This window comes from Spodoptera frugiperda, chromosome 12 (assembly GCF_023101765.2).
Source record: "Spodoptera frugiperda isolate SF20-4 chromosome 12, AGI-APGP_CSIRO_Sfru_2.0, whole genome shotgun sequence".
NCBI classification, from domain to species: domain Eukaryota; kingdom Metazoa; phylum Arthropoda; class Insecta; order Lepidoptera; family Noctuidae; genus Spodoptera; species Spodoptera frugiperda.
Genome location: NC_064223.1, coordinates 3,387,458 through 3,415,000, shown reverse-complemented (window position 1 = coordinate 3,415,000; position 27,543 = coordinate 3,387,458). Strand labels below are relative to the sequence as shown.

Sequence of the window (27,543 nt, the reverse complement as noted above, 5' to 3'; positions counted from 1 at the left end):
CTACGGCAGACGTAGACACTTGCTACGGCGGGTGTAGACACTTGCTACGGTGAACGTAAACACTTGCTATGGCAAGCGTAGATACTTGATACGACTACGAAAAGATTCAGTTTACAATAAGGACAAAATATGTTCCTCTTACAACTCCATAAAAAACTCAATATTCCTTTTTCCTTTGCTCTAAGCTATCATTAAAATTAAAATAACTACCACTAAACAAATAAAACCAATACCGAGATAACAAATAATTTATTAGAACGCCAATATCTACAACGCGCCGCGGCGGCGACATACAACTTCATTTTCCAAGAAAATCTGAAATTTCGCCCGGTACCTTCAAAATCACCCCTAGCAAACTGTGAAACTATACCTTGCACACTGTATCACAAGTCGGGCAAAACTGTACAAACTGATACAAAAGTTTACGTAAATAGGTAATGAGCCAATTTTAACGTTATTTAAAGAAACCAAAACTTGCATCTCCCAATTTAGAAGTTGTCCTAAAATTGTACTATGCGGAGTCCCTAACACTATACAATAAATACTTGTACAGGCATTTGTATTAGTTTGTGCAGAATGCCACAACTTAATACAATGTGTGATAGTAAAAAAATCAGTTATCAGACAGATCGGGTACATCCGTATCGATGGAGCTCACGTCAGCGTCAACATCACTCGCTCCGTTTAGGATTCTCGTCCTGTCATCACGTAGGTCACCTATAATCGAAGATTTTTATATCAGAACTGAATTAAATATTTGTAATTAATTTAAAAGAAAATATTTCTACCAATAAACTACGCATACTTACTAATGCTATGAAATCATTCTTTATTTTATTCATAACTGTCACAAACAAATCCTTCGGAACGTCCATCAAGAACGCCCGTGTCAGCGATTAAATAGTAGCTTTGAATATTGTAAAGACTGCCCAAGTAACACGAAACTCATATTTGGCATATGGAAAATGCTCTGTACATACATTTATACTACGACTACATTCGACATTACAATGACCTTCAAGTCAGTTTAATAAAATATCATCAACAACTTACTGTCTATTCTGTACGTCCTATCAGATGAGTGAGCCTCAGTTGACAACACCGCAGAACTAGACAGGGGATCACGAAGGAGGTCGAACGGAGTCGTAAATGCTGGGTCGATTAGGATCGTCTGGCAACAAAAACGGTATCATTGGAACATTTTCTTGAGTTATAAAAGAACATGTCTCAGTAATTAACTAATGTATCATAATTATCAAAGTTGAAAATCTTCAGCTAATCCTGATTAACATTACAAGGCATTACTTTTAAAATCCAAACTCCACTCACGCTGACTTCACTCTGTGGTCCTGATGAGGTATCACTGGAACTAAGTGAGGTGCCTCTCCCAGAACTATCTTGCGAGTGGTCACTATGCATGCCTCGTCCGTCACCAGCGCCAGCGCCGACACCAATCATGGCAGGTTCAATGACGTTTCCATTCGCGTCGTACATCGGCTCATTGGGTAGTGCGTCCGCAGGACCCACAAGGACTGGCTGCTGATCTTCTTCCACCTAATCAAAGCTTAATAATGTAGTATGCAGCCCTTGCAATTGGAGAGTGTATGCCCTATGCTGTTTCAGGTATAGGAGTGTGTATGTAAGAGTCGCCCAGGCGTTTTATATTTCATTATGCTTAATGGAGTACCTGTAAACAAAAACGTAAATATTCTAGGCGCTCCATTCAGCATAACATTAAGAAGTTGAGATTTACGTTATCAATATCAATAAAAGGAAGGATTAAAAAGTACCAGGGTATACAAAGTGTATAAGACACTTACAGACTGTTGCTGACTGAGAAGTTGAAACAACCAGTTCGGAACAACCGTATCGTCATCTATAAGACACGACTCGTAACTGTCTGATGATCTACCCGATATAAATAATTCTTCCGACGTCTGAAAAAAACATTTATTTGTTTAATGCAAAAAATATGAAGAACAAATAATTAATTACCTAAAATTACTTTGTAAAACTTAATGACTACACTTACAGCTTGTCTAGCAATTCCTAACGCCGGACTGCCTGTTTCCGAGTCGATAAGCGCGATTGGATCAGGTTGATCGCCAGCTACTGGCTCAACGTCGAGGGAGAATCCACTAAATGCTTGCACTGCAAGTGCACCCGGAGTATTCTGTAATATGAAATATCACAGTCATTTTGATCAAAGCAAAATTAGTCATTCTACTATGCTCCTAGGGTCCATTTCGTACCTGAATCATGTGCGGTTCTTTCCGTTCAAATAGATCCCGCACAGAGGTCGTATTTTGTGCTAATATTGTCGGTGCCTGTTCCGACTCTAAAGACAGGCTAAGTTCGTTGTCAGCCATGAAAAACTCAGAGTATTTTGAAACTGATATGATTGAATCAAATGATAACATGTCCAAATCAGCAATTGTTAAACTTGTGTCGTTTAAGCTGACCGTCGCAGACTCGTCGCCACGAACAGTATCGAAGGTTCTATTCAAAGCAGTTTCTATATCGTTCTCTAAAAATTGTGTGATCCCGACGGGTTCAGCGGGTACTTTAACGTCTAATGGGTCATCTTTATCTTCACGAGCAGTATGATTTTGTTCTCTACTTAAAATGACCGTTTTAGAATCTAAATGATGGACATTATGTTCATCCGGCCAAATAATTAAATCTAGTGTATCTTCCAATATCCGTCTCATAGAGTCGCGAATGCTGCTTGCGTGACTGTGTAAACTCGAGTTTTGAACCCATTCTGGTACTGAATGACTGATGGGATCTACATCACAGTCCGCAGTTCGTTCGTTTCGAACGGGTGAATGATTTTGCATATCCATAATATTATCATAATTTACCTGCGGTTCCAAAACCAGAACCATATTCGCGGAATCTGAACTCTCGAAAGAATCTGATTGATTTGTAATAAAATCTTCATATACCGATGATGTATCTGATTTTACTGACTTTTTCTTCGAAACTGTAGGGTCATTTGCACGGTGTTTTTCATCGCTGTCTTTCCGTGTAGCTATTTTTATATTTGATTTATTTGCTATTTGTGTCTTATGTCGCGACACAGTGTTGGGCGGTGGAGACCCTTCAGTTTTAATTTGTGCTATATACACACTTTTGTGCTTACTGTTAAAAGCTGACTTGTTTAGGTTTTGTGTTGATTCCGGAACACTTTCTGTGTTGATGACGTCTTTATTCTCAGTCTTTTTGCCACTTTTGCACCGTTTGTTAATTTTCTTCATAGTTGGTGCACTATCTGAATCACTATTCGTAGTTAAATTACTTTTGTAAGATGAAGCCGAATGTCTCCTGTGGGTCATATTCTTATTTCGTGTGGTGGCTGCCCTAACTGTAGCTACACTATTTAGAGACGAGCAAGTGGAACTATTCATAGATTGAGGACTATGAGAACGTTGCACAGTTTCCAAAGGCCTAGGGGTACTTTTATTGTGATCAGTGTGAGTGACAGTACTCCCACTTGATAGATCTTCTGGTGATTCTACATTGTTTTCTAATTCGTTGCGAAAAATGTAGTAACTAACATTCTCGCGTACTTCGTTGCTGAATTTAAGCAAATCTTTTTCGATGTCATTTTTAATCCATTTGTTAATAGGAACTTTTTTCTCCATTACACTATTTTTATTTTCCGAAATGGATTCACATGCAGAATCTATATTTTGGTTTAAATTCTCTTTGTCGCTGTCTGATAGCAGTGAACCTCTTCGTAAGCGTAAGTATAAGGGTATGTAAGTTTTCTTTAATTTCTGTGGTTTATCATTGTCTTTTTTAACAGCTGCATTGGACAATATAGTTGGTTTCTTGACAGTAAACGTAGATTTGGTGTTCTTTGTGATTACACTAGAAACATAATAATGTTGTATAATGTGTTTAAATTCTTATAATTGCAAATAATAAAAAAAGAAATAGTACCTAGTTCCTAATTTAGATGCGACCTGCAATGTAAAAATAAAATTAATGAACAATGACGTAGTTTCTTCTTATAGTATTGGAAACGTTATTTACCTTGGTAAACGTTTTTACTGGCTTAGGCATCTTCTTAGCTGTGTTTGATAATTTCTTAGTACTAGTAACAGAAGGCTTCATTGTTTGGCTATTTTCCTCTCGTGTTAGTTTATTTGGTTCTTTATGTCGCACTTGAACGGGTTTCGTTGTTTCTGCATCGGTCTGTTTCTTCTCTTGTCTTTTCTTAACTACCTTTTCCTTGGAACTAACTCCTTTTGCCTTTAAAGTCTCTCTATTTTTCTTTGCAGCCGATTCATTGGCTTTTCTTAAAGGTATAAAATTGCGAGACTTTTTTCGTGCACACGCTTTAGGTTTATGACGCTGCCACTGTCCTTGATAAACAACATCTTCAGACGATTCTTGCTCTTTGAAGCTGTGGACATGGACACCTCCACAGCATAGTCTAGGACGCATATCTTTACTAGAACACGCTTCTATTATTACGTCTTTGCTCATAGCAGATTTAACCATAACTTGACTTGCATTTAAAGACGCATTTACAAAAAACGTACGAGTTTTTGAGGAACTCGCGATACTTGGTTCCCAAAATTCTGATCCTGAATCCTCTGTTTTCAGATTACTCGATATGACTTTCAACATTCTTGTCTCAGGAGATGATATTATACTGTTTCTATCCGAACCGCGTCTTGAACAGTAACTATACGTCCCAGGCGTTTGAAGAATAGAATCTTGTACGGTCATGGTACAAGATTCTATTCGATTATACGATTCAGTTTTGGCATTTAAATTTACATCAGAATCCTTTATTTTAATTCCAACCGACCTCAATCTTGGTGTAAGAGTTGTGGTGTTAGTGTCTTGGGTAGATGTACCAAAATCTGTCCCTTTCATTTTAGTGTCAGCTGTTACTTCATTAATTTTAACGCCCGCGGTAAATACGGGCGGTATCTTGACCAAAGACGTAGATGCGGATAGCATTGAGTAAGTTGCAAAAGTATCAGGTCCACACTGTACGTCAGTGCTAATATTATGACGAATACCCTTTGACGTACTAGGTTCGTTTATATCTAAAAAAGAAAGATGTTGTAAGAAGACACTACATTTAAAATTTGAGCATTCCGTGGGATGGCTTTGTGAAGATAGATTCTAAAAATAAGAACTAATTACCGTTAAGAAAAATTGTTTGTGACTGCACATTTTCCGTGCTCACTTCATGTTTGAGACACAATGTTTCATCGAAATCATTATTAAGACTGTCAACGTCATCCTTAATATCAACAGGTTTTTCTTCTGCATCAGTCCCTACAGTTCTACGCAATGCTATAGTCTCCTCAAAGTCTTGCATGACAATATCAACAAGGCAACTTTCTTCGGTGGCAGCGATGTCACAACTAGGTCTGTTAGTAGTTACTATGTTATGGCTAATGTCGGCGATATTAGTCGTTGTTGGACGAGGCTGCCCACCTTTGTCAGCCTTCAATTCTGGATGACAAAGTTCTATTAAACTTTCGGGGATCTGAAATCATCACTACTTATTAAATTGCTAATACCATGACTATAGAAAGTAATCTTAGTTGTTTACTTGCCGGTTTTGTTGCAGACACGTTAAAAGACTGATTCTCATTACTTTTTCTCTTCGACTGAACTGGATAGCTATCGTAATCAGATGATGAATACTGATTCTTGATCAAAGCGCTGTAATTCGGCTTCTTTTTGGGTATCTTCTTCGTATTCTTTGTGTTGCCATTCTTCTTTTTATGTTTATCGTCGCGTTTAATTTTAAACTTCGAAGAAACTTTGCTTGGTGATGACAATTTTGAATCTGCTTTAAATTCTTTGGAATCTTTTTTATTTATCTTTTGTCTTTTGCTTGCTTTTTTGAGTTTATGTCTTGTGTTAGTGAGACTATGGTCTGTGTCACCAGAACTTATGTTTTCATAATTTACTTCGTGTTCGGGGAATGAAGTATCTTCAATGTCATCATCTAACCAAGCTTTAGTTCTTTCTAATGGATTCTCTTCTACATGAGGCGAATCTGCGCGTTTGAAATTCTCCGTACTGAAAACTGGCTCAGGTATAACCAAACTTGGGGAAATATCTTTGGCATATTCATAGTCTGGAAATAGTTTTGCTTTTGTGAAAACAATTAACTAACAATGGGGATGCTTCCATACAAACTTTTTTCAAAACACTGTTATTCTTATAACCTAATGAAAGATTATTTTATTGATATCAACTATTTTGACAGAGAAAACATCGCAATTAAACACTAAAACTGATAAAACAAATACCTTTTAAGAACTCGTTACTAGTCGTACTGAGACATTCGTCTTCCATAATATCTACGTCAGAATTCTGACCATTTGTACCGTCCGTGATCGTTTTTTCTAATAAAAAGAAAAAAAAATTAAAAGTTTAAATAATTTAAACAGTACATCATACTAAATTCAAATTAACGTTACCTATTGGTTGTAGTATGTAACGATATTTCTCAACAATTTCTTTTCTGTAAGCAAAAATAAATTATATGTCAACGGTTATAGGTAAGGGTGTTTTTACTATAAACATGTTAGTAAATGATCTAAACAATTTAACTTACATTCTAGTATCTTGGTCTAGTTCAACATCTGGCGGTTTAGCATCCTCTGAAAGTTAAGAAAAAACAAAATATTATATTCAGAAAAAACAATATCGAAATTCGTTAACAAATCCTTCATGGTAAACACTCAATATATTATATACCTATTTGACGGAAGAGCCAAGAAGGCTACATATTGTTTACATAGAAATTAGAAACATCTACGAGATTAAGTATTCGCCAATATTACGAATCTTAATTTTTCAAGGTTTTTACACGTTTTCCCCCCTTAAGCCCCTTACAAAAAATCCAACGAAATCAGTACCCATAGTATGAGTTTGCTTTACGTTTAAAGTAATCAAAACGAGAACGTGACGGCTCTCTGATTGGCCAGCTCGATTAGACCAACTAATCAGAACGCGCTCTCGTTTGCCGAATACCGTTCACCATCCAGTAGCGTTCAAGTTATACAATTTTATAAGTTATAAATTATTAATTAATAAGGAACCACATACCTATAGCCAAAATTGGATAGTTTTCAATAAACTGCTTCTTACGCCTTCCTATAGCCTTCTCCGTGAGAGTGAGGAGATCAAGCAGTTTGCATTGCATCCACCTGGACGGGGGAGGCGTCTGGCGCCCCCTACTGGAGTGTAAAGCCAACCTCATAAGTCTACAGACTACCCTGTCCAGCTCCGTAGTAATGTCTTCATCGGCGCTTAACATTCTTCTTAAACTGCGCACTTTTTCGTCTAAGGCACGGCGTAGACAACGTCCTTTGGGGAGGAAAGGTGAATCATATTTTTAATACCCTTTGTCAGTTTTTTGTTTGTGTAAGTTAATAATTACAAAATCTATATATTTCTGATTAAATGAATTGACAAAATGACGATAATTATGTAATGTAGCCCTTTACAATAATTGGCGGCAAAATACAAGTGATAAATGGTAAATGATAGGTATTTATTTTTGCAAATAGGTTACAAGATAACACTTTTACACGTCAATCTTAAATAACTATATGAGGCCTAGTCTAGTAGTTTCCTACTTTGTCCCAGCGAAATCACAAATTTTGGTACAAGATAAATTCTACTTTACTTAAAGGAAATAAGGTTCAAAAATAATCCTAAACGCCTGTACTTCAACAACCATAACAAATGTAGCACTCATTACAAATTACGAGTATGTATAAATAGAAACGTATCAAACCAGGAAGGTCCGGTATTATCGTACTTCCCACTGACATCGATGTGGAATAGAGGTCAGTGTCCCACTGCAAACAAAAAGCTGTAATTAAAACAATAACACTAATTAAAGGGAAACTACATACATGACAAATCGCATCATAGAAATTTTATCCACCACGAGGTGCGAGTGGATCTCATCGCGCATGGGTATGTATAAATATATGCTTATTCGCATCATACGTACCTACATACATACATACTATTTTTTATGCTGAGGCCACACTACCGTGATATGCCAATAATTATTGCCATAACTTAAACAACACCTAGGTGTAACCACGATTTATGGTCATAATTTTACAATGCCAATCAATATGGCAAATGGTGGTAGGCAATAGCTCCGACACACACTACCGTTTGTTCAGTGTACAATATGAGTTCACCGGCGACACACGTATCGACCGACATGGAGTGGTCAAATGAAAAAGCGCTCGAGTTTTTGGAATTATTCCAATCCGGTTTGGATTGAATTAATTCTTAAAATTAATCTCTTTGGGATACATCTTATAATTATGACTTAATTATCAAAGTGATATTTTACCGCCTAATTTATTGACATATCTTGGTAAACTCTAGTGTAACCACACCAGTTCATGCAGTAATTTGAACAGTAATTTAATGTCATAATTATTGCGGTAACAGCCCGGTAGACGGTAAGGTAGTGTGGCCCCACTATTACTAATATACATACACCAACACATATAAATACTCCAAATAAATATTGTGAAAATGAAGTAATTCCAACCAAATAATATCCTGTAACCTTAGTATGAGTTTGCTTTACGTTTAAAGTAATCGAAGCGAGAGCGCGTTCGGCAATGTGATTGTACGGCGCGAATGAACCAGCCAATCAGAGCGCCGGACGCGTTATCATTCGATCTCGTTACGCGTAAAGCAAACTCGTACTAAGGGTACTGTAACTTATAAGTAAACTATCTTTCCACTCATAGCTTCGCCTATATGGTGATTACTAGAATATTATATTACCAAGGAATTTAATAAAACAATAGAATTTTGAATAAAATTTAATGTAAAAAAAAAACACATCACATGTGACACTTAAGCTACTAGATAAACGTATTAAAATGTTTTACTTAAATCAGGAATGCTTAACTAATAACAACTTTTTAAGCAATTGACAAATAGTTAAAATCAATTCAAGTAGGTTATTTTTAAATCTGTTACACATGAGCAGCATGTTGATAAGGTATCTACCGTCGACGCGTCAGCGGCATCGTCGTCGATGTTTCAACTGCAACGACGCTACAAGCTGCAAGCTATCGACGCTACAACTGCAAGTATAGCTATTGGTCGATTGCTGCCGCCAACGCGTCGATGGTTGGTGCCGTACTGCCGTCGACGGCATTTAACTCTGCCGTTGGCATCATGCTACTCGTGTATAAGACCTTTTAGGAAAGTTTTTATCTTTTTGTAAGAAAACTCAATGAATAATTCTAATAACATTAAAAAAGCGCTCGCCAACGATCGCTTACATTTGTATCAGTGCTGCCAAAAATACAACTAAAAACAAAGTAAATTAAGGTACACTTACTTAGCTAATAAATGCTACATTATATCAGTCCAATGACTTAAGAGATTACATACCAATAAAAAATAAACTTACTTCTAATAATAACTAATGGAAACTCAGCAAACTCTGACCAAACTAACGCTAATTTAAAACAAAAGGTACACAAATACACACACTATGAAAGGTACTTAATTGTAATCCAAATAATAGATGCCTATCTAGATATGGATCTTAACAACTTTAAATGTATGTAGTTTAAGTATATTTGGCATATTACTGTGACTTCCACTTAAATCTAAAAATAAAAAGCAATCGAACGAATGTTCTGTACATTTCGTTCAGTAAAAGATCTTAAAATACACTACAAGAATGAATAAGTAACTAATGACCATAAGCAATCTGATTCAAACAGGCAAATCAGAAAATCCATCTTCGGTGGGCAAAACACAAAGTATTGATGCGGTACATTATTTGTGCTACTTTGACCATTATTATGTCATTAAGGTACTTTCTTCGCTCTATGTCAGTTATATTATAGTCAGCATAATCTAAGAAGTCAACTCTGAAAGTTGCCATGTAGTGATAGGCAAATAAGTGCATGTGACCGATTCCTAAGTCATATCGAGTAAAAATGATTACAGTTTATAATCACTGGATTATAAAACATAATCCTATCTCAAAAACTTCAAGAATAACGTGAGACTGCGTAGAGCATTGACAACAAGACAAAAAAGTATTTGAAAGGGCCATTCTCACTAATCTACTACCAAGTAGATTTGTCTATTTGAGATAAAATTCAAACATATTTTACATGGACCTTACAGCCAGATAGACTACTAAAACTGACTGTTAGATACCACCAAGTCGCCACTAAGTTTATCAGCGAGTACATAATAAAATGAGAATATTTCAGAATTCAATTACATCAGATAACGTCTCATTGTCCGGCCAGTCTTCGTCGTGCGTGGCGACTGAAGTGTTGTCCACCACGAGCCGCGAGTGGATCACCACGTCGTTCACCACCTCATAGCCGTTCCATTCGAGGAGGTCTCTGAAGAAGACAAATGTAGATATGGTATAGCTATATTGGTATTATGGTACAACTCTCGAATACATTACTAATCGAATACTCTATGTAGACTAGAAGAAACATATGTTCTTTTTTCGTTTCAAAAAAAAAATGTTATTTTAAAAGGCTGTTGTTATTATTGATTAAAATTAGTTATCGAAAAATAGTATTTTATTTATCCCTGCCAGCATTAAATAAACTAGAGTATCATTCTCAATAGCCAACATTCCCTTTCTAACGTTATGGGATTTGATGTCAAAAGAAGTTACCGGCAATATGGCAGCAATCAGCACTAATAAAACTCAACCCATCAACGATAAATATATTACTAACCGTACTCTATCGATGTCGGTAGTAATATGATGTACGACAGTCATGAGTTGAGTCAAGGGAATCTCCAGCCTGTTGACGTCGACCGAGAACTCCTCGTCATACTGCATGTCGATCAGACGGTTGATCTCTTCAGATATCAGGTCCAACATTCTTGCTTCCTCGGATTTCGCCTGGAAAATTACAAAAAATATTATACAAATTAATATCTCACAAATCACTATGCGTCAGCTTAACAGAGAAACCCAAATTTAAATAATTAAAGTTAATATATGAAGAGTGATTTGTTGCATTTTATTTGATCAAATAAAATGCAACAAATCACTCTAACTCAAGCGTTGTGACCAAAAACTGTTGTCTTTATGTTTAGAGTCATACATAAAGCAAATAAAATACAGCATGAAAATTAGCTCATTACTTTTTAGTTTTGTAATCAATTGGATTACTTTTTAGTAAAACACAGCAATAAAAGTATCTAATTAACAAAATCTTACCTCAAACGGATAGATGCACTCTCTAACTATTTTATAATACTGGTTCCAGTACGGCGCGTTGTCACCCCAATTGATGTTGTTCCAGATATGACTCCCATCTTCAGGTCGACTGAACTTATTGAAGTTCAACGTTTTAGTGAGGTGTCGGATCTCGTCCACCACCTCCCTGGTGTGGACTAGAGAGTCTATCTTGTTTTTGGCCATCAAATTCTGCGTGGTCTTCGAAAACTTTTTCACTTGTAGCGTTGAGCAGTTTAACCTGGAGAAAAAAAATAGCTGTGACCTACGGACGGACGGACAGACAGACATGACGAATCTATAAGGGTTCCGTTTTGCATTGATTTACCCTTTCAACGAAGATCGTTTTTGTTTGGTCTACTCATGGTGCAATTAAGAATAATTACTATGAGAATGTAATGGATACAAGGATGTCATGTACATAGGTATTATTGCTTACGCTTACTTAAAGTACGCATAGTACGCACCGCACGCAACGGATTTTAGTTTGTCTTGTATAGAAACTCATACCTACAACTGCGTCCACTGATCCGCATCATACGCACCGTACCAGATGCGATGCGTACTGAATGCGTGGGATGCGTACGATACGGACCTGTTGACGCTTACCTTTATTCTATGTAATTGATATTCTTCAAATGCTTGCAAATCTTGAATCTAATGATAGAATTTTAATGTGCATATTAAACTAAAACTATTAACTGGACACTGATACATCTGATCAAGATGATTGTACAGACAACAAAAATCACAAGACCTGCTACAGACATCTTCAATCTCATAAACTTTATGTTGGACCCGCCTCCTTGGCACCAACACATGATAATAATCTTCATAGTCAAACATTAGAAAACTTTTTCCTATCTCTGTATCAAGGTTACATTGAAGAGTTTGGTCTTTGTACGTGTAGGTCTCCACAAAGGTAGGATCAGAGAAGGGCATCGAGTTGCATAGAGTTGAGGATATGACAAGCGTTAGGTGTGACTGTATCTCTGGGTAAATTAACTCAGTTAGGGATTCCGTGCTGAAAAGTTAGGAATTAATTGGATATTATAAAAATAATATAATAATAATCTTTTTATTTCAGAAAAATCCATAAACACACAAATTAAAAATTAGTTAGTACCACAACAACTTATAACACTATGTTAGTAAACAGTACCTCGCTGCACAGGAGCATGTAGCTGACTTAAAAATCAGATAATAGGACAATCTAGTTTATTGGCAATGACACTCAGGTGGCCGTTGGTACTGGCACGCACCCTGCGCAACAAGGATGCTGCACGCTTGCGCCTTACCGCAGCGAAACTGTCAGTCTGGGCATCCACGAACATCCCTGAAGCACTACAGAAGCGTGGCAGCCCCAACAGCATCCTGAATGCATTGTTGTATTGGACGCGAAGAGCATTAACGGCCTTTAGAGTGTAAATAAATATTAATCATTTACGTCGTCCCGGAAATCGAACCCCAACCAACCACACCTACGCAGCCACCGGCGAAGAAGTCTAACGTGCCAACATCGTCGCGCGCGCCGGATAGTGGGCGTGACTCCAGGCAGAGGGCGTGATGGGCGTGAAACTCGAGTCGCCAGTAGTAGCGCGACAATCGCCGCATCGTGTGACGCGAAATGCTGCTCATTAATATGAGCCTCTAGCATGGCTTGAAACTAGTCGAGTTGCTCGTCAAACAGTTACGTGAGTAAGCCGATAACATAATAATTATTTCAGTATGTCTCACGAAAGTTAGGTTTATTCAGTCTAATTCAAGGATCATTTGTACGTTTCTTCTATATGCAATGCATCAGTTAAGCTTATAGAAACTTAATTGGCAGTGGCTGCCGCGAACCTACGTAATTTCTCGATTTGGAATACTAAGATATCAGAAACTTTATCATCATACTTCATAGCTATGAGGTATGTATTTGTATACATTAAAACATATGTATAAGTAATAAGAATGTATTAAGAAATTGGAAAAACTGCCCACCTTTGTTTTGTTCTAGACGTTCCACGTTCGACTTCCTGCCTAGTACCCACCGAACTGTCGCAACATCCAAATAGGTCGCTAAAGTTATTGGGACTCGGTGCATCTGCAACAGAAAGTACAAAAATATATCTAAAAAATGTTTTTGCTATCGATATCACATTACTCAATTCCTTCAAGAAATTTTAAAAAATCTACACCGTTATGTCGACCCTAGTACGAGTTTGCTTTACGTTTAACGAGATCGAAACGAGAGCGCGTTCGGCGCTCTGATTGGCCGGCTCGAATAAACCAACCAATTAAAGCATCGAACGCGCTCTCGTTTCGATCTCGTTAAACGTAAAGCAAACTTATACTAAGGGTACTGCTACAATATAACAATAGCGTTTACATTACATTATCATTTTATTTATCTATAATTAGGACCAAAAAAAATAATAAAAACACTTACTTTCAACCAAAGCCAAACTGTTGATATTTAGATCTGCCTGCTTATGGTAGTTTTTGGAAATGAACAAAGAGAGTTGGCTGCAGCAGCCGAGGTGCAAAGTCCCCGGCGGTCCCGGACCTATGCCCTGGCAGGTCACTGTGTAGTTAGGATACCTAACTACTATGTTACTGCACCTGCGATCATGAAAACACAATGTTTATAATAATATTTGTAGCATTATGACATTTTAGTTAAATCTAGTTGATATACTAAATAAATCAATTTAATATTACTGGTTTTTTCTATCTTAACAAGACTACATATAACTGGAATGGTTTTTTTTCAGTACCCTGAGTACGAGTTTTACTAAGTTTAACGTTTATTTTAGGTTCAAATAAAACCACCAATTAGAGCACCAAAAGTAGTCTCGTTTCGATTACTATAAACGTAAAGCAAACTCATACTAAGGGTACAATACATCATAGTAGCTAATAAATCCACCATAACATGTCAAACTTACATTAAAACTAAATTTAAGTCACTTACCAATCATTAAACTGCTCCCTAGTCCATTCAAAGAAATGATCCATACGTCGGAGACCATTCTTCTCCAAAGCCTTGAACAAGACATTGAAATCTGCATTGGGTGTAGTGAAGATGACAATCCAGGGTTTAATGAATCCAAATACAGTGTGAACCAGTCTTTCCAGGTCATGAGGAAGCATGTGTTCTATCATCTCGATTGCAACAACAGCATCACAGCCGATTAGACGGTAATCTGGATCTGCTGCATTACCTTGGAAGAGCTGAAATTAAAGATTATCTGATGGTGGTAAACAAGCTTGTAACCTGCTTGAGTAAAAGCAGTTACTATATCAAAGCATTAAAAAAATATGAAATATTATTGAAAATTCATAACACTTACAAAACTTAAAAAAGCAATAAATTTTGTAAAATCTTACGCTCTTTTCTATTTTAAATAGCACAAATAAGAAAGAAGATCCATAAATAATTATTATCAGACAGCAATTTCAAATAAAATACAAACTTACAGTGACTTGCAAAGGGCTCTCCCTCTTCGGAGAATACTCATCACCACCAAGTAGATCAGAAGAACATCTCAGAGGAATGGTCTCAATGTCAACACCAAGAATGTAACGGATGCCAGGAACCTCTTTCAAATACTTGATAAAACTCATGTCATGGTGGCCAAAATCCACTACCTGTAACAAAAACTTCTTGGTAACAAATAATCCTTAACATTCCTAATTTGAAAGGTAGAAGACTGTTTACGAGTTGGTTGTTTCAACAGTTGTGGTGAGAACCTAGGGTCTTAGTAATTTTTTAAATATTTAGTAGTCCACCTATGGTTAAATTTTTATCAAATTACCTTCATACCTCTACATACATGTAGCCACACCCATCATAAATTAAAATGTAAATACTAATAAATATACAGGTCTGATTGTAACAGATGTATTGATTGATAATTTTATTTTAAGTGCCGGATACTTACATAAACTTTTTTAAATTTTATTCTAAGTTATTTCATATTTCACAGACCTGAGTTCAGTACAAAGACTATTTATTTATTTGCACGGTTGAGACAGAGAGAGATACGTAAGTACTTAATTTTCTTATAAGAAGTAACTCAAATATAAAGATACCTTCTCGAGCTTCCCACACCAACGATCATCCATTAACCAGTCGCTAACTGCGGCATACCGCTGAGCGTACATTGGCGGGAAAAATACAACACCTTTCTCATCGTCATACTCCGCGAACACTTGGTCATCAGATTCCTCATCCTCCAAAACATTCCCACTCCGGGTAAAAGCTAAAGTCAAGTGCTTATAGTAAGGCCGTAACAAACTGTCCAATGCCGACAGTAAAGATTCACGGAAAAAAACCAAAGTCTGAAGAGCAACGATCATGATTCACGGTTAAGACTGGAGATTTCAAATGTTGTGACTTAATGTATTTATCTCTCTAGTTTAGTTGGGAAACTAAAGTGGCCGACAATGCCATGATGTTCACATGTTTATTTTCCTTTTCTTGTTTTCATGTTTTGACTTTGTATGTCATGTCAAAATTGACATTAGTGTGCTGTGTGTGACACAGAAAAAAATATTTCATTCATATTTACTTTTTATCTAGTATCAAAATATTACATTTAAAAAAATATTTCATATTTATTTTTTCGTTTTCGCAGTAAATGAAACAGATTTTTTTTAGCACAGTAATCCATAGTAAATCACTATTTGGTGAAGCATAGTGCGAGTCCCAACATTAATAATGACAAAATCGTTATTATGGTCGAGAGTCCAACCTTAGATTATCCATAGCTGAAAATACTCTCATCTCAAATAGTATACAATACATACGACTATAATTTTATCACAATATATACGGCAGGACTCCAGAATTCACCTCCATCGAAACCACCGAAATGTTAGCCTTGCTAAATATATCAGATGAATTCAGCTGGCGCCACTAACCCTAGATACCATTAGTCTAAGAATTACATCCAGTAGAGGGTATTCTAAATATGTTTCTAACGAGCGAGCGGTCTGATAACTTGTAAAAGTTGTAAGTTACAATGGTTTAGTTTTATGTTTTACCACACCATAATATAAGAAATAAATCTCAGAAAATTCAGGAAATGCACCTGAAAAAGTAAATTCACATTACGGGGACTGACCCACTGACCAAATAACCACTGGTTAAAAGGTTTAAACGATCTATAATATTGTTACTTGTTGTCAGGAGTCATAACTCATACATAATACAATGATTATCTGAAAAACGTTTTTTTTAGATCGTTTTATTACTCTGCTAGATTCGTTCGGATATGCATGCTCGAAAATCGCACTAATGTATTATCAAAGGTGAAATTAACGACGACGTAAATACTGCTCGTATTTTTTTAAATTATGTATTCGCATACCTTATTTAATACCTATAAACCTTTTTTGATAATTCACACATATCCGAACTCCATACTCTATCCATACTTTCCCGACACAAACGTCCATCAAATCAAAGTGGCAGTGGCATCAGTCATCGCATGTCAAATATTCTGATTATCAATGAGAAGGGAAATGTGTGAAAGAAAACATTGTGTTTAAAACTCACCCTAAACTCGAAGTTTGTTTACAATTTTATTTTTACTTTAGTCACATGAGTTGACTGCATTTAGGTAAGCGATTTATTTAGACGCTCTGATAACGTTTTACGAACAACGCGTTGGGGCCGTTGCTTGAGTGTAACATAACCCATTTAAGAAAAATAATGCTTTAGGGACTACTAAAATGAATTTAGTGGCGTTAATTCTTTATTTTATTTACAGCTATGTAATTTTTCTTGATAGTAAAACTACGGTCCTACAGGTTTTACTGGTTGTCTTGTTGCACAATATAGAGGATGCTTGGCTATTGTTTTAGTTTCTAATACGAACTGTATTGGACAAAGTTTGTTTTCCTACTGATAATCTTATTTTTTAAACATTTTGATTATCAAATTGCTTCATTATGTCATCACAACTTACTATATTATTTACATTATAATGAAAGTATATCTGTAGTGTCCTTGAGGTTCTTGGATTATTAGATCCAGATAGGATTAAAAAAAAAAGATTTAAAAGCTTACAATGTTAAAAACATAGAGAATAAACATTAAAACTGTTTCTTTCTTTCTTTTCGGTACTCTTTATGCAATGATAGTAGATTTAAAATTGGAATGATAACAAGAAATTGACCTCAATAATAAAGTTGATATAACATTAATCACTCAGTAGCTAATGAATATTTCATTGCGTGGATCACCCGGAGGACACGGTGGAGCATACAGTAGCGGTGTGCTCTGCATGGGCTGAGCACCGCCGTGTCCTCAGGGATGTGATCAGCGACGGTGACCTCTCGCGTCCGGCTTTGGTTCAGGCCATGGTGCGGAGCGAGGGGGAATGGGACGCCGTCTCCTCCTTCTGCGAAGCAGTCATGCTAGCTAAGGAGGAGGCGGAGCGCGTGAGGGAACGATCCTCCTCACGCCCCAGCCGCCGCAGAAGACACTCCGGGCGTCGGGGATCGCGTGACGATCTCCGGCCACCGTAAGTGCGGGTCTGCGGACGGCGAGTAAGGGTAGCTCGCCGCCCGACCACAACCAGACCCGTGCTTACGGCGCGTCGCGTTCAGCGCACGCCTCAAAGAGCCAGACCACCACAGATGGGGCCCAGTTGGGCTGATGCCTGATCCGGAGCTGCGGACAACGTAAAAGGTTACCGGGGCTCCGGCTCAAAGCAGGAGTAGGAACGGGGTGGTTTTTAGTCAGTAAGTCTGACACTCCCTCCCGCCTCACCCAAGGCGGGAGAAGTCATTGGATGATTTTACCCCTCAAAAAAAAAAAAAAAGCTAATGAATATTTTATAACATAGGTAATTTTAAATGAAGGGCTTTCCTAGTATAAAATAATAAAATTTTATATTTTTTATATAAATAAATTTTGATTGAATGAGAATTTTGTATGATTGGTTATTTTAGGTACTTAATTAAAATCAGAGAAATTAAATATCAAAGATAGATCAGTAGATAATATCACAAAGTAATTTTTATGGTATAAGCCAGTAAACAACCAGATGGATCACCTGATGGTAAGCAATCAGCACCGCCCATGGACACCCGAAACACAAGAGGTGTTATAAGTGCGTTGTAATCGTGCCTCTGGTAACCTCACTAACACACAAAACACTATGCAAGTTTTGTTTTATGTCAATCATTTGTGAATCCATGGTATAACTCCGGCCGAGCAGGCCCATTCGTGCCGAAGCATGACTCTCCCACACTTTCACAGTCTGTACAAACACTATGCATCTAAGAAGTTGCAAATAAATGTTTTAAAGATCATCTAACTAAAAGCTAGTTATGGTTACATAAGTATTTATGTAAGTGTATGAATAAAAGTTATACAATAGTAAAGACACAGATTTCTATTTATCTTGTTAGGCATAAGTTTAATGTAACCTTTTCTTAAGCATTGATTGTCTCATTTATTTATTTTCAGATTATACATTAAAATATTAAAGAGTTCTTGCTATAAGAACTATTAAAATGAGTCTTGAAGAAGCTCAAGATTCCAAAAAAGGTGATTATAACATTATTTAATCATTTATATTGTGTTATTAAAAGTATATAAGTTAAAGATTTCCCTGGAGCTGCAGTCCGCCTAGTTTTTTACCAGGGCTCTGGCTCGAAAAGCAGGATTAGGAATGGGGTGGTTTCTAGTCAGTAAGAGATACTCTTTCGCCTCGCCCAAGGCGAGAGAAGTAATTGGATGATTACTTATGCCCCCTCAAAAACGTTAAAGATTTCTAATTAGATTATGAATAGTCGTTGATTTCTAATAAGTCAATTTTTCTGGCATTATACAATATACACACAAAAACATCATTAAAAAAATTTACTAGCTAACTTTTATTTTTTCAGCGCTTATCTACCTGCCGTACAGTGAATACTGTACCGATCACCAAGGATTATTCCTACACGAAGATGAGAAACTTGTGAAGCCCGGAGACAAGTTTAAATCGCACGATGACTTCGTACAGTACCTGAATGAGAATGCAAAGCGTTGGTGCTTCTACTACAGCTGTTCAGATTCAAGGAACCCTAACACGGGGAATGAAACTTACACATACAACTGTGTTTACTTGAGAACTAAGGAAAAGTATAAGAAGAAAGGATTGAGGAAGAGGTTTGTATAAATTAATAAGTTCATATACATTACTTCATATTAGAATTTGTTGGTCATCAATTCATTAAAATTATCTTCCTACTTGGTGTAAATTTACTTTACCAGGTGTATTTTTGTGAGGCACATCATGTATATTATAACATTGAAAAATGACCTACTAAATTAACTAAGAATCACGGTTTACTCACATAAATGAATGGACAAAAACTCTAATAGTTTCGAGTCACAAAGGGACTCTTCATCCTACAAAACTAGTAGAGCTTTTTTCCATTAATGTTAATTTAGTATGTTACACGATAGTTATTACAAAAATTGAACTACTATTGCTTGACATCCCACATTGATCACTTCTCATATATTCTGATACATTAGCCATATAATAATTCAATTTATTCATATATTTTTCAGAAACAACAACATGAAGACTGACTGTCCTTGCAAGATAAAGCTAAGGCATCTACCCAACGAGAGAGAGCTCACCGTAGTGTACGTGTGTAATCACCATGATCATGAGTTATCTTTACAAGAGTTTTACAAGCTGCAACATGGACGTCGATTACCGCCTTATGTTAAGGAAGAGGTATTTTTTCTTTTTGTTATATTCATCAAACTATTATTGAATGTGATGGGAGATACTCGAACATCACAAAAAGAAATCAGCATCATTATCCTCAACCAAAAGATAACAAAAAGAAGCTACCACTTGTTTTGTTAAAAAGTAGGGTGTCTTCACAAAACTAACTTTTAAAGTTTTGTGAAGACACCCTACCGGGTATTTCTTCACAAAACTTTAATTCTGATCATTCTTTGAAAAGGGCTAAATTTTCTCTATCATCTATCTGACTGCCTGTAGTAACACCAGATATAAAAAAAATCTAATTCCTGACTGAAGTAAATTGAATAACTGATGATTCCTATTGGACGAGTTGGACGAAAACGCAAGAAGAGCACGTTCAGCGCTCTGATTGGCCGGTGCGAATAAACGAACCAATCAGTGTGCCGAGCGCGCTATCGTTTCGAATTCGTTAAACGTAAAACAAACTCGTACCAAGACGTCTTAAGTTAGTTCTTATATAAATTCAATTACAGATTAAAGATTTCCTCCAACTAAAAGTGGACCTCATGAAAATCAAAGCGTATGTTGAAATGGAAACTGGTTTCAACATGAGTCGTCCGTTCTTCTATACGCTAGAGAAGAATATGAAGCGCAGAGATGGAGAGAGACACATCAGTGAACAAAGATTGAAGTTGCTACAACAGAAGATTGCAGGTAAGCAATTTTCACACTTACTCTTATAAATATAAGACTTATTATGTAATGAATAATTCATTTTTACCTGCTTTTCCATTATTTACTAGTTATCAAGACGTTTATGGTGCCACTAGTGTTATAATTTGGAGTATTTTTACTCTTGCAACTGTCATGTGTCTTGCTAGCTCTCTATATTTAAACTGCTGCATACTACCTAGTGGGTTTACCGGGGCTCCGGCCCGAAAAGCAGGAGTAAGAACGGGGTGGTTTTTAGGCAGTAAGAGCTTGATACTTCCTCTCGCCTCGCCCAAGACGGGAGATTTTCCCCCCTTAAAAAAAAGCGCCACTACTCTTTAATTAGTGAGTAATAATCAATAATTATTTATCAACATATTTTTTATTACAGCTGTCGACGAAATGTTTGGTGACAATCTAGATGAGAGTGGAGATGCCCAGGCGCAACATGATAGTAAGTGTGAACTTAAATATTTTGATAATCCAAATAGGATAATAATCAGAAATCAGCCCCCTAAGTATGCATAGTCAAGTGGAGAGTTATGAAAAACTGAGCATGAATTAATTTATTTTGTTGAAACCAGGTGCTGATGATGAAGTGATAAGAACTAAGAAAATTATCAACAGATCAGCCCTTAAAAATATAGCAAGGGCACTTCAGCCAACTAAACGTCGTAAGCTTGGTAAGTTATTTATTACACTTGAGAGCAAAGAAACGGAACCACTGGCGTTTTTTTATTCTAAAGATTTCTGGCAATCTACAACTTTAAAAAGATATCGTTTTATAACAAAATACTGTCATTTTATAAGTAATTAAATTGCCTTTCATACGACATAATTTTTTTCAATAAAGGTCAATGGGCAAAATGTATGGGAAAAAAACCCACGGCGGACAGAAATAAAATTGTCAGGATATAATATGAATAAAATGTGTCTAGTTTATCATAGTAAGGGTTGCTTTCTTGTGGGATGTGGGAGAGTGGAGAAAAATAAACTTTTACATAATTATTTATTTGGCGTGATTAATATCCTTAACATAATTCGCATAGAGCTAAAAAATAGCATAGACGTTACGTGTATCATTATAAACAAAATGTCAAAAATCCCCATCGATCTCACTTTTGGTAAAAAAAATATTCAAGGTTAAAAGGTCAAAATTATGGTTTTTTCCATTTTTCTCGAAAACGGTAAGTTCTATCGTTAAAATATGTTCGACACAGTTGTAGATCATAAAATTTTCTATAAAAATGGTTTATCATTTTTAGTCCTACGACTTTTCATTCGTGAGATATCACGGTTTTAAATAAATAAATCATAGTTTACATAACTCAATGAGTTTGACTCGCTATCTCCCGCGCGATTTTACCTGCTCCTATTGATTGTAGTCAATAAATGGACTATTTAACACAAAAAGAATAATTCGATGCAGGTCAATAGTTCTTGAGATTAGCGTGTTCAAACAAATTCTTCTGCTTTAAATATTAGTACTACTTCCGCACAGTTTTATCTGCTACTCAACTTCTATTAATTGTAGCGAGATGTTTTATAGCGTATAGCCTTTCTCGATACATAGACTTATTCAACACAAAATAATAATTTGGTGCGAACCAGTAGTTTTAGACATTAGTGCGTTCAAACAAACTCTTCAGCTTCAAATAATACTAAAACTCCTGCTCCGCTGCTCGGCCCCTGTTGACCGTCATGTAATATTTTATAGCTTAACCTTCCTCGATAAGTAGACTATTCAAAACCAAAAAAAAATCGCAGTATTAGTTCTGGAGATTAGCGCGTAAGTACCACTGCCGCGGTTTTACTCGCTGCTCGGCTCCTAGTATATCATCATAGCGTGATGTTTTATAACCTATAAGCTTCCTGGATAAATGAATTATTCAGCACAATATACTTGTAGACCATTAGGTCTACAAGTACTGAGCAGAGCGATTGAAACAGCGCCGGAATACTTAGTAACTTAATATATAAGCTAAAGAGTTTGTATCTTTGAACGCGCAAACCTCCAGAACTACAACATCGAATCGAATTATTCCTTTTGTGTTTGATAGTCCATTTATTGAGGTAGGTTATAATTAATGAAACATTAGGCTATGCTTAATAGAAGGCGAGCATCGATTGAAACTGCGGAAAAGTAGTACTAATATTTTAAGCTGAAGAATTTATAGAACACACTAATCTCCAGAACTAGTAGTCCGAATCGAATAGTTTTTTTGTTAATTAGTCCATTTATCGAATTATGCTATAAGCTATAAAACATCATGCTACCTACAATTAATAGGAGCCGAGCAGCAAGTAAAACCCCGCGAGTATTATATAAAATATGTTTTATTTCATTAAAACCGCGATATCTCACGAATGGAAAGTCGTAAGGGTAAAAGTGATGAACCATTTTTGTAAAAAATTATATGATCTACAACTCTGTTGAACATATCAGTACAATAAAACTTGCCCTTTTCGAGAAAAATAGAAAAAACCGTAATTTTGACCTTTTGACCTTGAATATTTCATTTGGTAAAAGTCGAATCGATGGGGATTTTTGACATTTTGTTTATAATCATGTTGTTAACATCTATGCCAATTTTCAGCTTCATTAATCGATTTGGGAAGTATGTCAAAGTTGCAACTTAATTTCGTCTATTTTTGGCTCTAACTTTTATGTCCCATGGATTTAAAAAAAAATAACCATACCTAATGTTAAGTAAATTTATACTCTTTCATTTGATATCATTTTCATTCGTGTCCGCGACCGGGTCGGATTCCGCCCAATGACCTTTATCAGAAAATATTTATCATAAAATGAAAAAGTAAAAAAATGCTCGCGGCTTCATTTCTTTGCTAAGCGCCGACCGCGCTCGTTTCGTTTTTGTTCAACGTAAAGCAAACTCGGCCTAAGGGTACAGAAAACCTCTACGATAACATTTTGTATGTATATTGCAGGTTCGAAAGTCTTTGAAGAAGAGATTTCGGAAACACCGAAAAGGATCAAAATTAATACAAATCAAGCAAACAACAGTCAAAATGAAACATTACAGAGTGTAAAGCATTTACAGGACTCTGTCAATGTCAAGTGTGAGATTGAGCCCAACCCGTGGATTGCTGATCAGTGTGTTCCTGTGTTGACTAACAGGTACAGTATTCGTTGTTTTTTATTAATACCTAAACACATATACATACTTGATGAGGGTGTTCGCCCCGCCAGAGGCGCTGGTATCGTTTTATGTCTCTTGCCCAATAGTATTTTTGCTATTGGCAAGTCATTTGTTCAGTCAAATTGAGACAGTTTAGCTCATTGGGTAGAAGTTTATTATTGAGGACTATTTCTGTTTTAAGTTCGACAATAAGTTCGACAAATGTGTACTTGCAGAGTGCATAATTGAATAATTATACTTATTGACTGTACTACCACTTACTATGTTGTAGCTGAGTACTAATAGCACTTTTGTTCTTCACTAGTGCTATCCCACAGACAGTGGTTTTGTTGGTCTGTCATTAACCTAAATGTAACCTTTATCTAATAAAACTATTATTAAAAAGTTATATTTTTTATTATTTTAGTTACTCATTAAAAACTGAAAACGCGGCACAACCTGAAGGCGAAGAATCAGTACACATACAAACTGTGGAACATTTAGACGAAGACTTGCATATACTGGTGCAAAATGGAATTGAAAACTTGGGGTACACAATACAATATTGCGATGATACAACCCAAGAAATCATAAGTAATGAGTATGTTAAAGAAGAACAAGTGAATCATGTTGAAGAGAATCAAATTGATAATATAGCGTACGAAACTGTTGTTACCGATGGTAACGAAACGCAAGAAGTTGTTGAAGAGTACATAGCTATTGGTGAAAGTATAGAAGATGCTGAAGCAATAGAAAAAGGAATGGTACAAGAGCAACAAGTAGATGAAATTGATCAAAGTGAAGTATTGGAACAAGATTATGATAATACTCAAGATATTGAAGAGAGTCAAGTACAATATATAACTGAGGATGGAGAAGTAGCTGATAGTATTGTGCAATATGTTGGTGAAGTTGCTGATGGAAGCTACGCGCAAGACGTAGCAGTACAAACGGCTGACAAGTCTGGCAGTGGGCACACGCTTCTTCCAGTCTTCGATGTTTATATGAAAGATGGCAATGTTACTGGTTTTGTTGTCGGTGATAACTTGATTACAGGTTTGAAAGATGGTGTGGATAAAGAAATACAAACTAATGAGGACTTGTTGAATAGGTGAGATTTTTTTTAATTTGTTCGATTTTATGTCCCATATAATCCCCTAGTGTGTGAGGTATGGTGAGCTTATATTACTATATAACAGATTTGTATTTGTATTAAGTGACTAGCTGGTCCGACGTACTTCTAACCGAAGTAAGTAAGTAAGATTACTGAGATTTTAGAAAGCGAATTATCCAGTTATATTTTACTAGTGCAATCGCAAATTCAAATCGAATCCCCTTACCCCGCAGTATTTGTATTTATCAATTATCGATGCAGTTTATCTCTAAAGTATTTAATTTATCAACCAACAAATTATATTACCAATATTTATTACAGCAATAACGTACGAGAAGTAAAAACAGATGATTACAACGTCGAAATAATTCAAGAGGTGACTAAATCCAAACACGGCGACACGTATACCAAACATGAATACGTGCACAGATACAATATAGACAAGTACATGATACAACCACATTTCCCAAAATACGTAGACACGCTAGCTAAAGAAACGGGAATGGATGTACTACATATGTTCGCAAATATATACAAAGAGAAAGCCATGTTCAAAATTACCACCACTCAAAGAGGCAAGGAAGGAGATACAAGAATATGGTACGTTAAAAGCGGATCCCGAGCGAGAAGAAATAGCTTAGAAGAGTCTAATAAAGAAAAACTGGGGCGAAACCTTCAAAGCATTTTCATTCTAAAGGAAAAACTGAGATATATGAAGCAAAAGAATAGTGAATTGATAATTAAAAATAAACAGCTAGAAGAAGTCGCGCTAAAGCTTGTCGAGATGACATCGTAGTAATAATTATGTTAAATGTTACTAAAGATTAATAAAAACTAAATACCTGTTACTACCCTTATTACATTTATTAACACTAAAGTTTAATAATTAAACTTTATTAAAAAAGATATTTTAATAATTATAGATACCTCAAGTACCATTATTTTTTTCATTCTCCGAGTCCCATTTTCTATAGTCTTCAAAGATGGGCCAAGTATTGAACCCTGAGGAACTCCAACGTATCGTAATAGATAACACCACCATTTAAAAGGTCTCTAGAAACGCCGCGTACTTTCCGCACTATGCATAGCCCACCTATCTATAGTTGTAAAGAATCTTACCTAACTGTGCATGAATATAGCAATGAAACGAAAATATCATTTTTTTTATACATCAAAGGCTCAAGAGAATTCATGAAATGTCGAAGTTAACGTAGTGGCACTAATGATCGACAAGCTACAATGATCGACAATTTTTTTCTCTAATTAGAGAAAATAAGAGTTATAATACGATTTTTTAATATGGCTATACTGTGGCTCAGAAAATACGCTTCCTGCTGTCATCCAGTGATATTTGAAAGAAATCCGCCTTTTTTTTACAAATGGCCATGTGAGAACTTAGTTCGACTAGTGTTCCTCACAAAATAACGGCATTTCTAAGCGGATTCTGTAAGAACGTAAGTACAAAATATGTTCATTATTTTCATATATTGAAACTTATATTAATTTGATGGTTTTTAAGCCGTATTATGGGAATGATAAGATCGATTTATTTTATAAAAAAAGTTAGGAGGTTATTTTTTTAACCTAAATTGCCGGTGTCGATTACTGGTCCTCAGAAATTGACTTGCTCCAATCATCGACGAGTGTCGATAATAATTTTATTAAAATTATTTTTGTGTAACCACGGAATATGGTTCTCTTTTCTTTGCAGAATTGTTAGATATTTAAATTAGGTTGATCAAAGTAGAGTTACCAGTATTCGACACGATGTCGATTAATGGGATTGAAATGTGTCGATAATTGGTTCATACAGATGTCTCCAAGAAAAAAACTACATTTAATAATGAACATACATTTTATAAACTAAATTTAGTAGGTATTTTATACATTAAATATATTACACTGATAATAATTCTTTCTGTTATAAAAATAAAATTTGTTTAACTGTGAAATAAATTATTTTTGGATTTGAATTTAAAATAATTGCTTAATTTTTTATGACTTAAGTACTTATATTGAATTTAAGTCAAAGGTCATGAATACTAGGTAAATACTTATCCTTTTCGACACATTGCAATTCCATTAATTATTTGTTACATTTGACAAGAGAATACGGTGACCGACGGTCATCTTTTCTTTGCCGAATTGGTAGATATTTAAGTTACCAGTAATAGGTAATTGATTCTTACAGATGGCTCCAAGAAAAAACTACACTCTCGACCAGATTGAAAAAGCAGTTGAAGCTGTTAAGAATGGAGAAAAGATAGCAAGTGCTGCGCAACGTTTCGGAGTACCAAGAATTACTCTTCATGACAAAATAACACGAAGAACTTCCATTGGTTGTAGTATGGGGCCAAGTACTAAATAAAATTAATTAATTTTAATAAATATGTAACTATTGTTGATTTCCCTAATTTGTACTTATTTAATCTTATCAGAGTGTATAGTTTTATCAAAATAAAACAGTATTCAAGATTAAAGCTTATTTTGGTGAAGATTTTTAAAGTTTGTAGTCAGTGTTATTAGACTTGACAAATTTTATAAAAACAATGTATGAGTACCTAAACATAAAAGACAAATAAATTAATACTTACTGAA

General features: G+C 35.8%; 2 protein-coding genes and 1 long non-coding RNA gene across 5 annotated transcripts; 2 read left to right on the top strand and 1 right to left on the bottom strand.

Moving 5' to 3' along the window:
* Window positions 1-234: 234 nt before the first annotated feature.
* On the bottom strand, window positions 235-15,790 carry LOC118262371 (uncharacterized). 3 transcript variants are annotated; one of them, XM_050697233.1, is made up of 24 exons: window positions 15,350-15,790; window positions 14,735-14,905; window positions 14,229-14,488; window positions 13,704-13,876; window positions 13,256-13,358; window positions 12,027-12,293; window positions 11,252-11,510; window positions 10,761-10,930; window positions 10,283-10,409; window positions 7,790-7,853; window positions 7,096-7,356; window positions 6,602-6,647; window positions 6,465-6,508; window positions 6,294-6,389; window positions 5,589-6,118; window positions 5,170-5,518; window positions 4,042-5,069; window positions 3,949-3,971; window positions 2,253-3,876; window positions 2,033-2,173; window positions 1,821-1,937; window positions 1,330-1,554; window positions 1,054-1,171; window positions 235-717 (listed from the first exon to the last, which is right to left on the bottom strand). In XM_050697233.1, exons 1-24 carry the CDS (start codon window positions 15,614-15,616, stop codon window positions 614-616), a joined length of 6,567 nt encoding a protein of 2,188 aa, XP_050553190.1. In that variant the 5' UTR covers window positions 15,617-15,790; the 3' UTR covers window positions 235-613. The 3 variants fall into 3 exon arrangements, with proteins under 3 accessions (XP_050553190.1, XP_050553191.1, XP_035429542.2); XM_050697234.1 differs by lacking the exon at window positions 12,027-12,293 and having other exon boundaries at window positions 15,350-15,789; XM_035573649.2 differs by lacking the exons at window positions 235-717; window positions 1,054-1,171 and having other exon boundaries at window positions 1,537-1,687.
* A 922-nt stretch (window positions 15,791-16,712) lies between these two features.
* On the top strand, window positions 16,713-25,793 carry LOC118262372 (uncharacterized). The gene is made up of 10 exons (XM_035573650.2): window positions 16,713-16,881; window positions 18,738-18,818; window positions 19,160-19,424; window positions 19,833-20,004; window positions 20,514-20,694; window positions 21,083-21,145; window positions 21,276-21,374; window positions 23,641-23,830; window positions 24,259-24,942; window positions 25,267-25,793. Exons 2-10 carry the CDS (start codon window positions 18,785-18,787, stop codon window positions 25,739-25,741), a joined length of 2,163 nt encoding a protein of 720 aa, XP_035429543.2. The 5' UTR covers window positions 16,713-16,881; window positions 18,738-18,784; the 3' UTR covers window positions 25,742-25,793.
* Window positions 25,794-26,133: 340 nt separating this feature from the next.
* LOC126911251 (uncharacterized) lies at window positions 26,134-27,543 on the top strand. The gene is made up of 2 exons (XR_007705766.1): window positions 26,134-26,399; window positions 27,137-27,543. It is a non-coding gene; the product is annotated as an uncharacterized LOC126911251 (long non-coding RNA).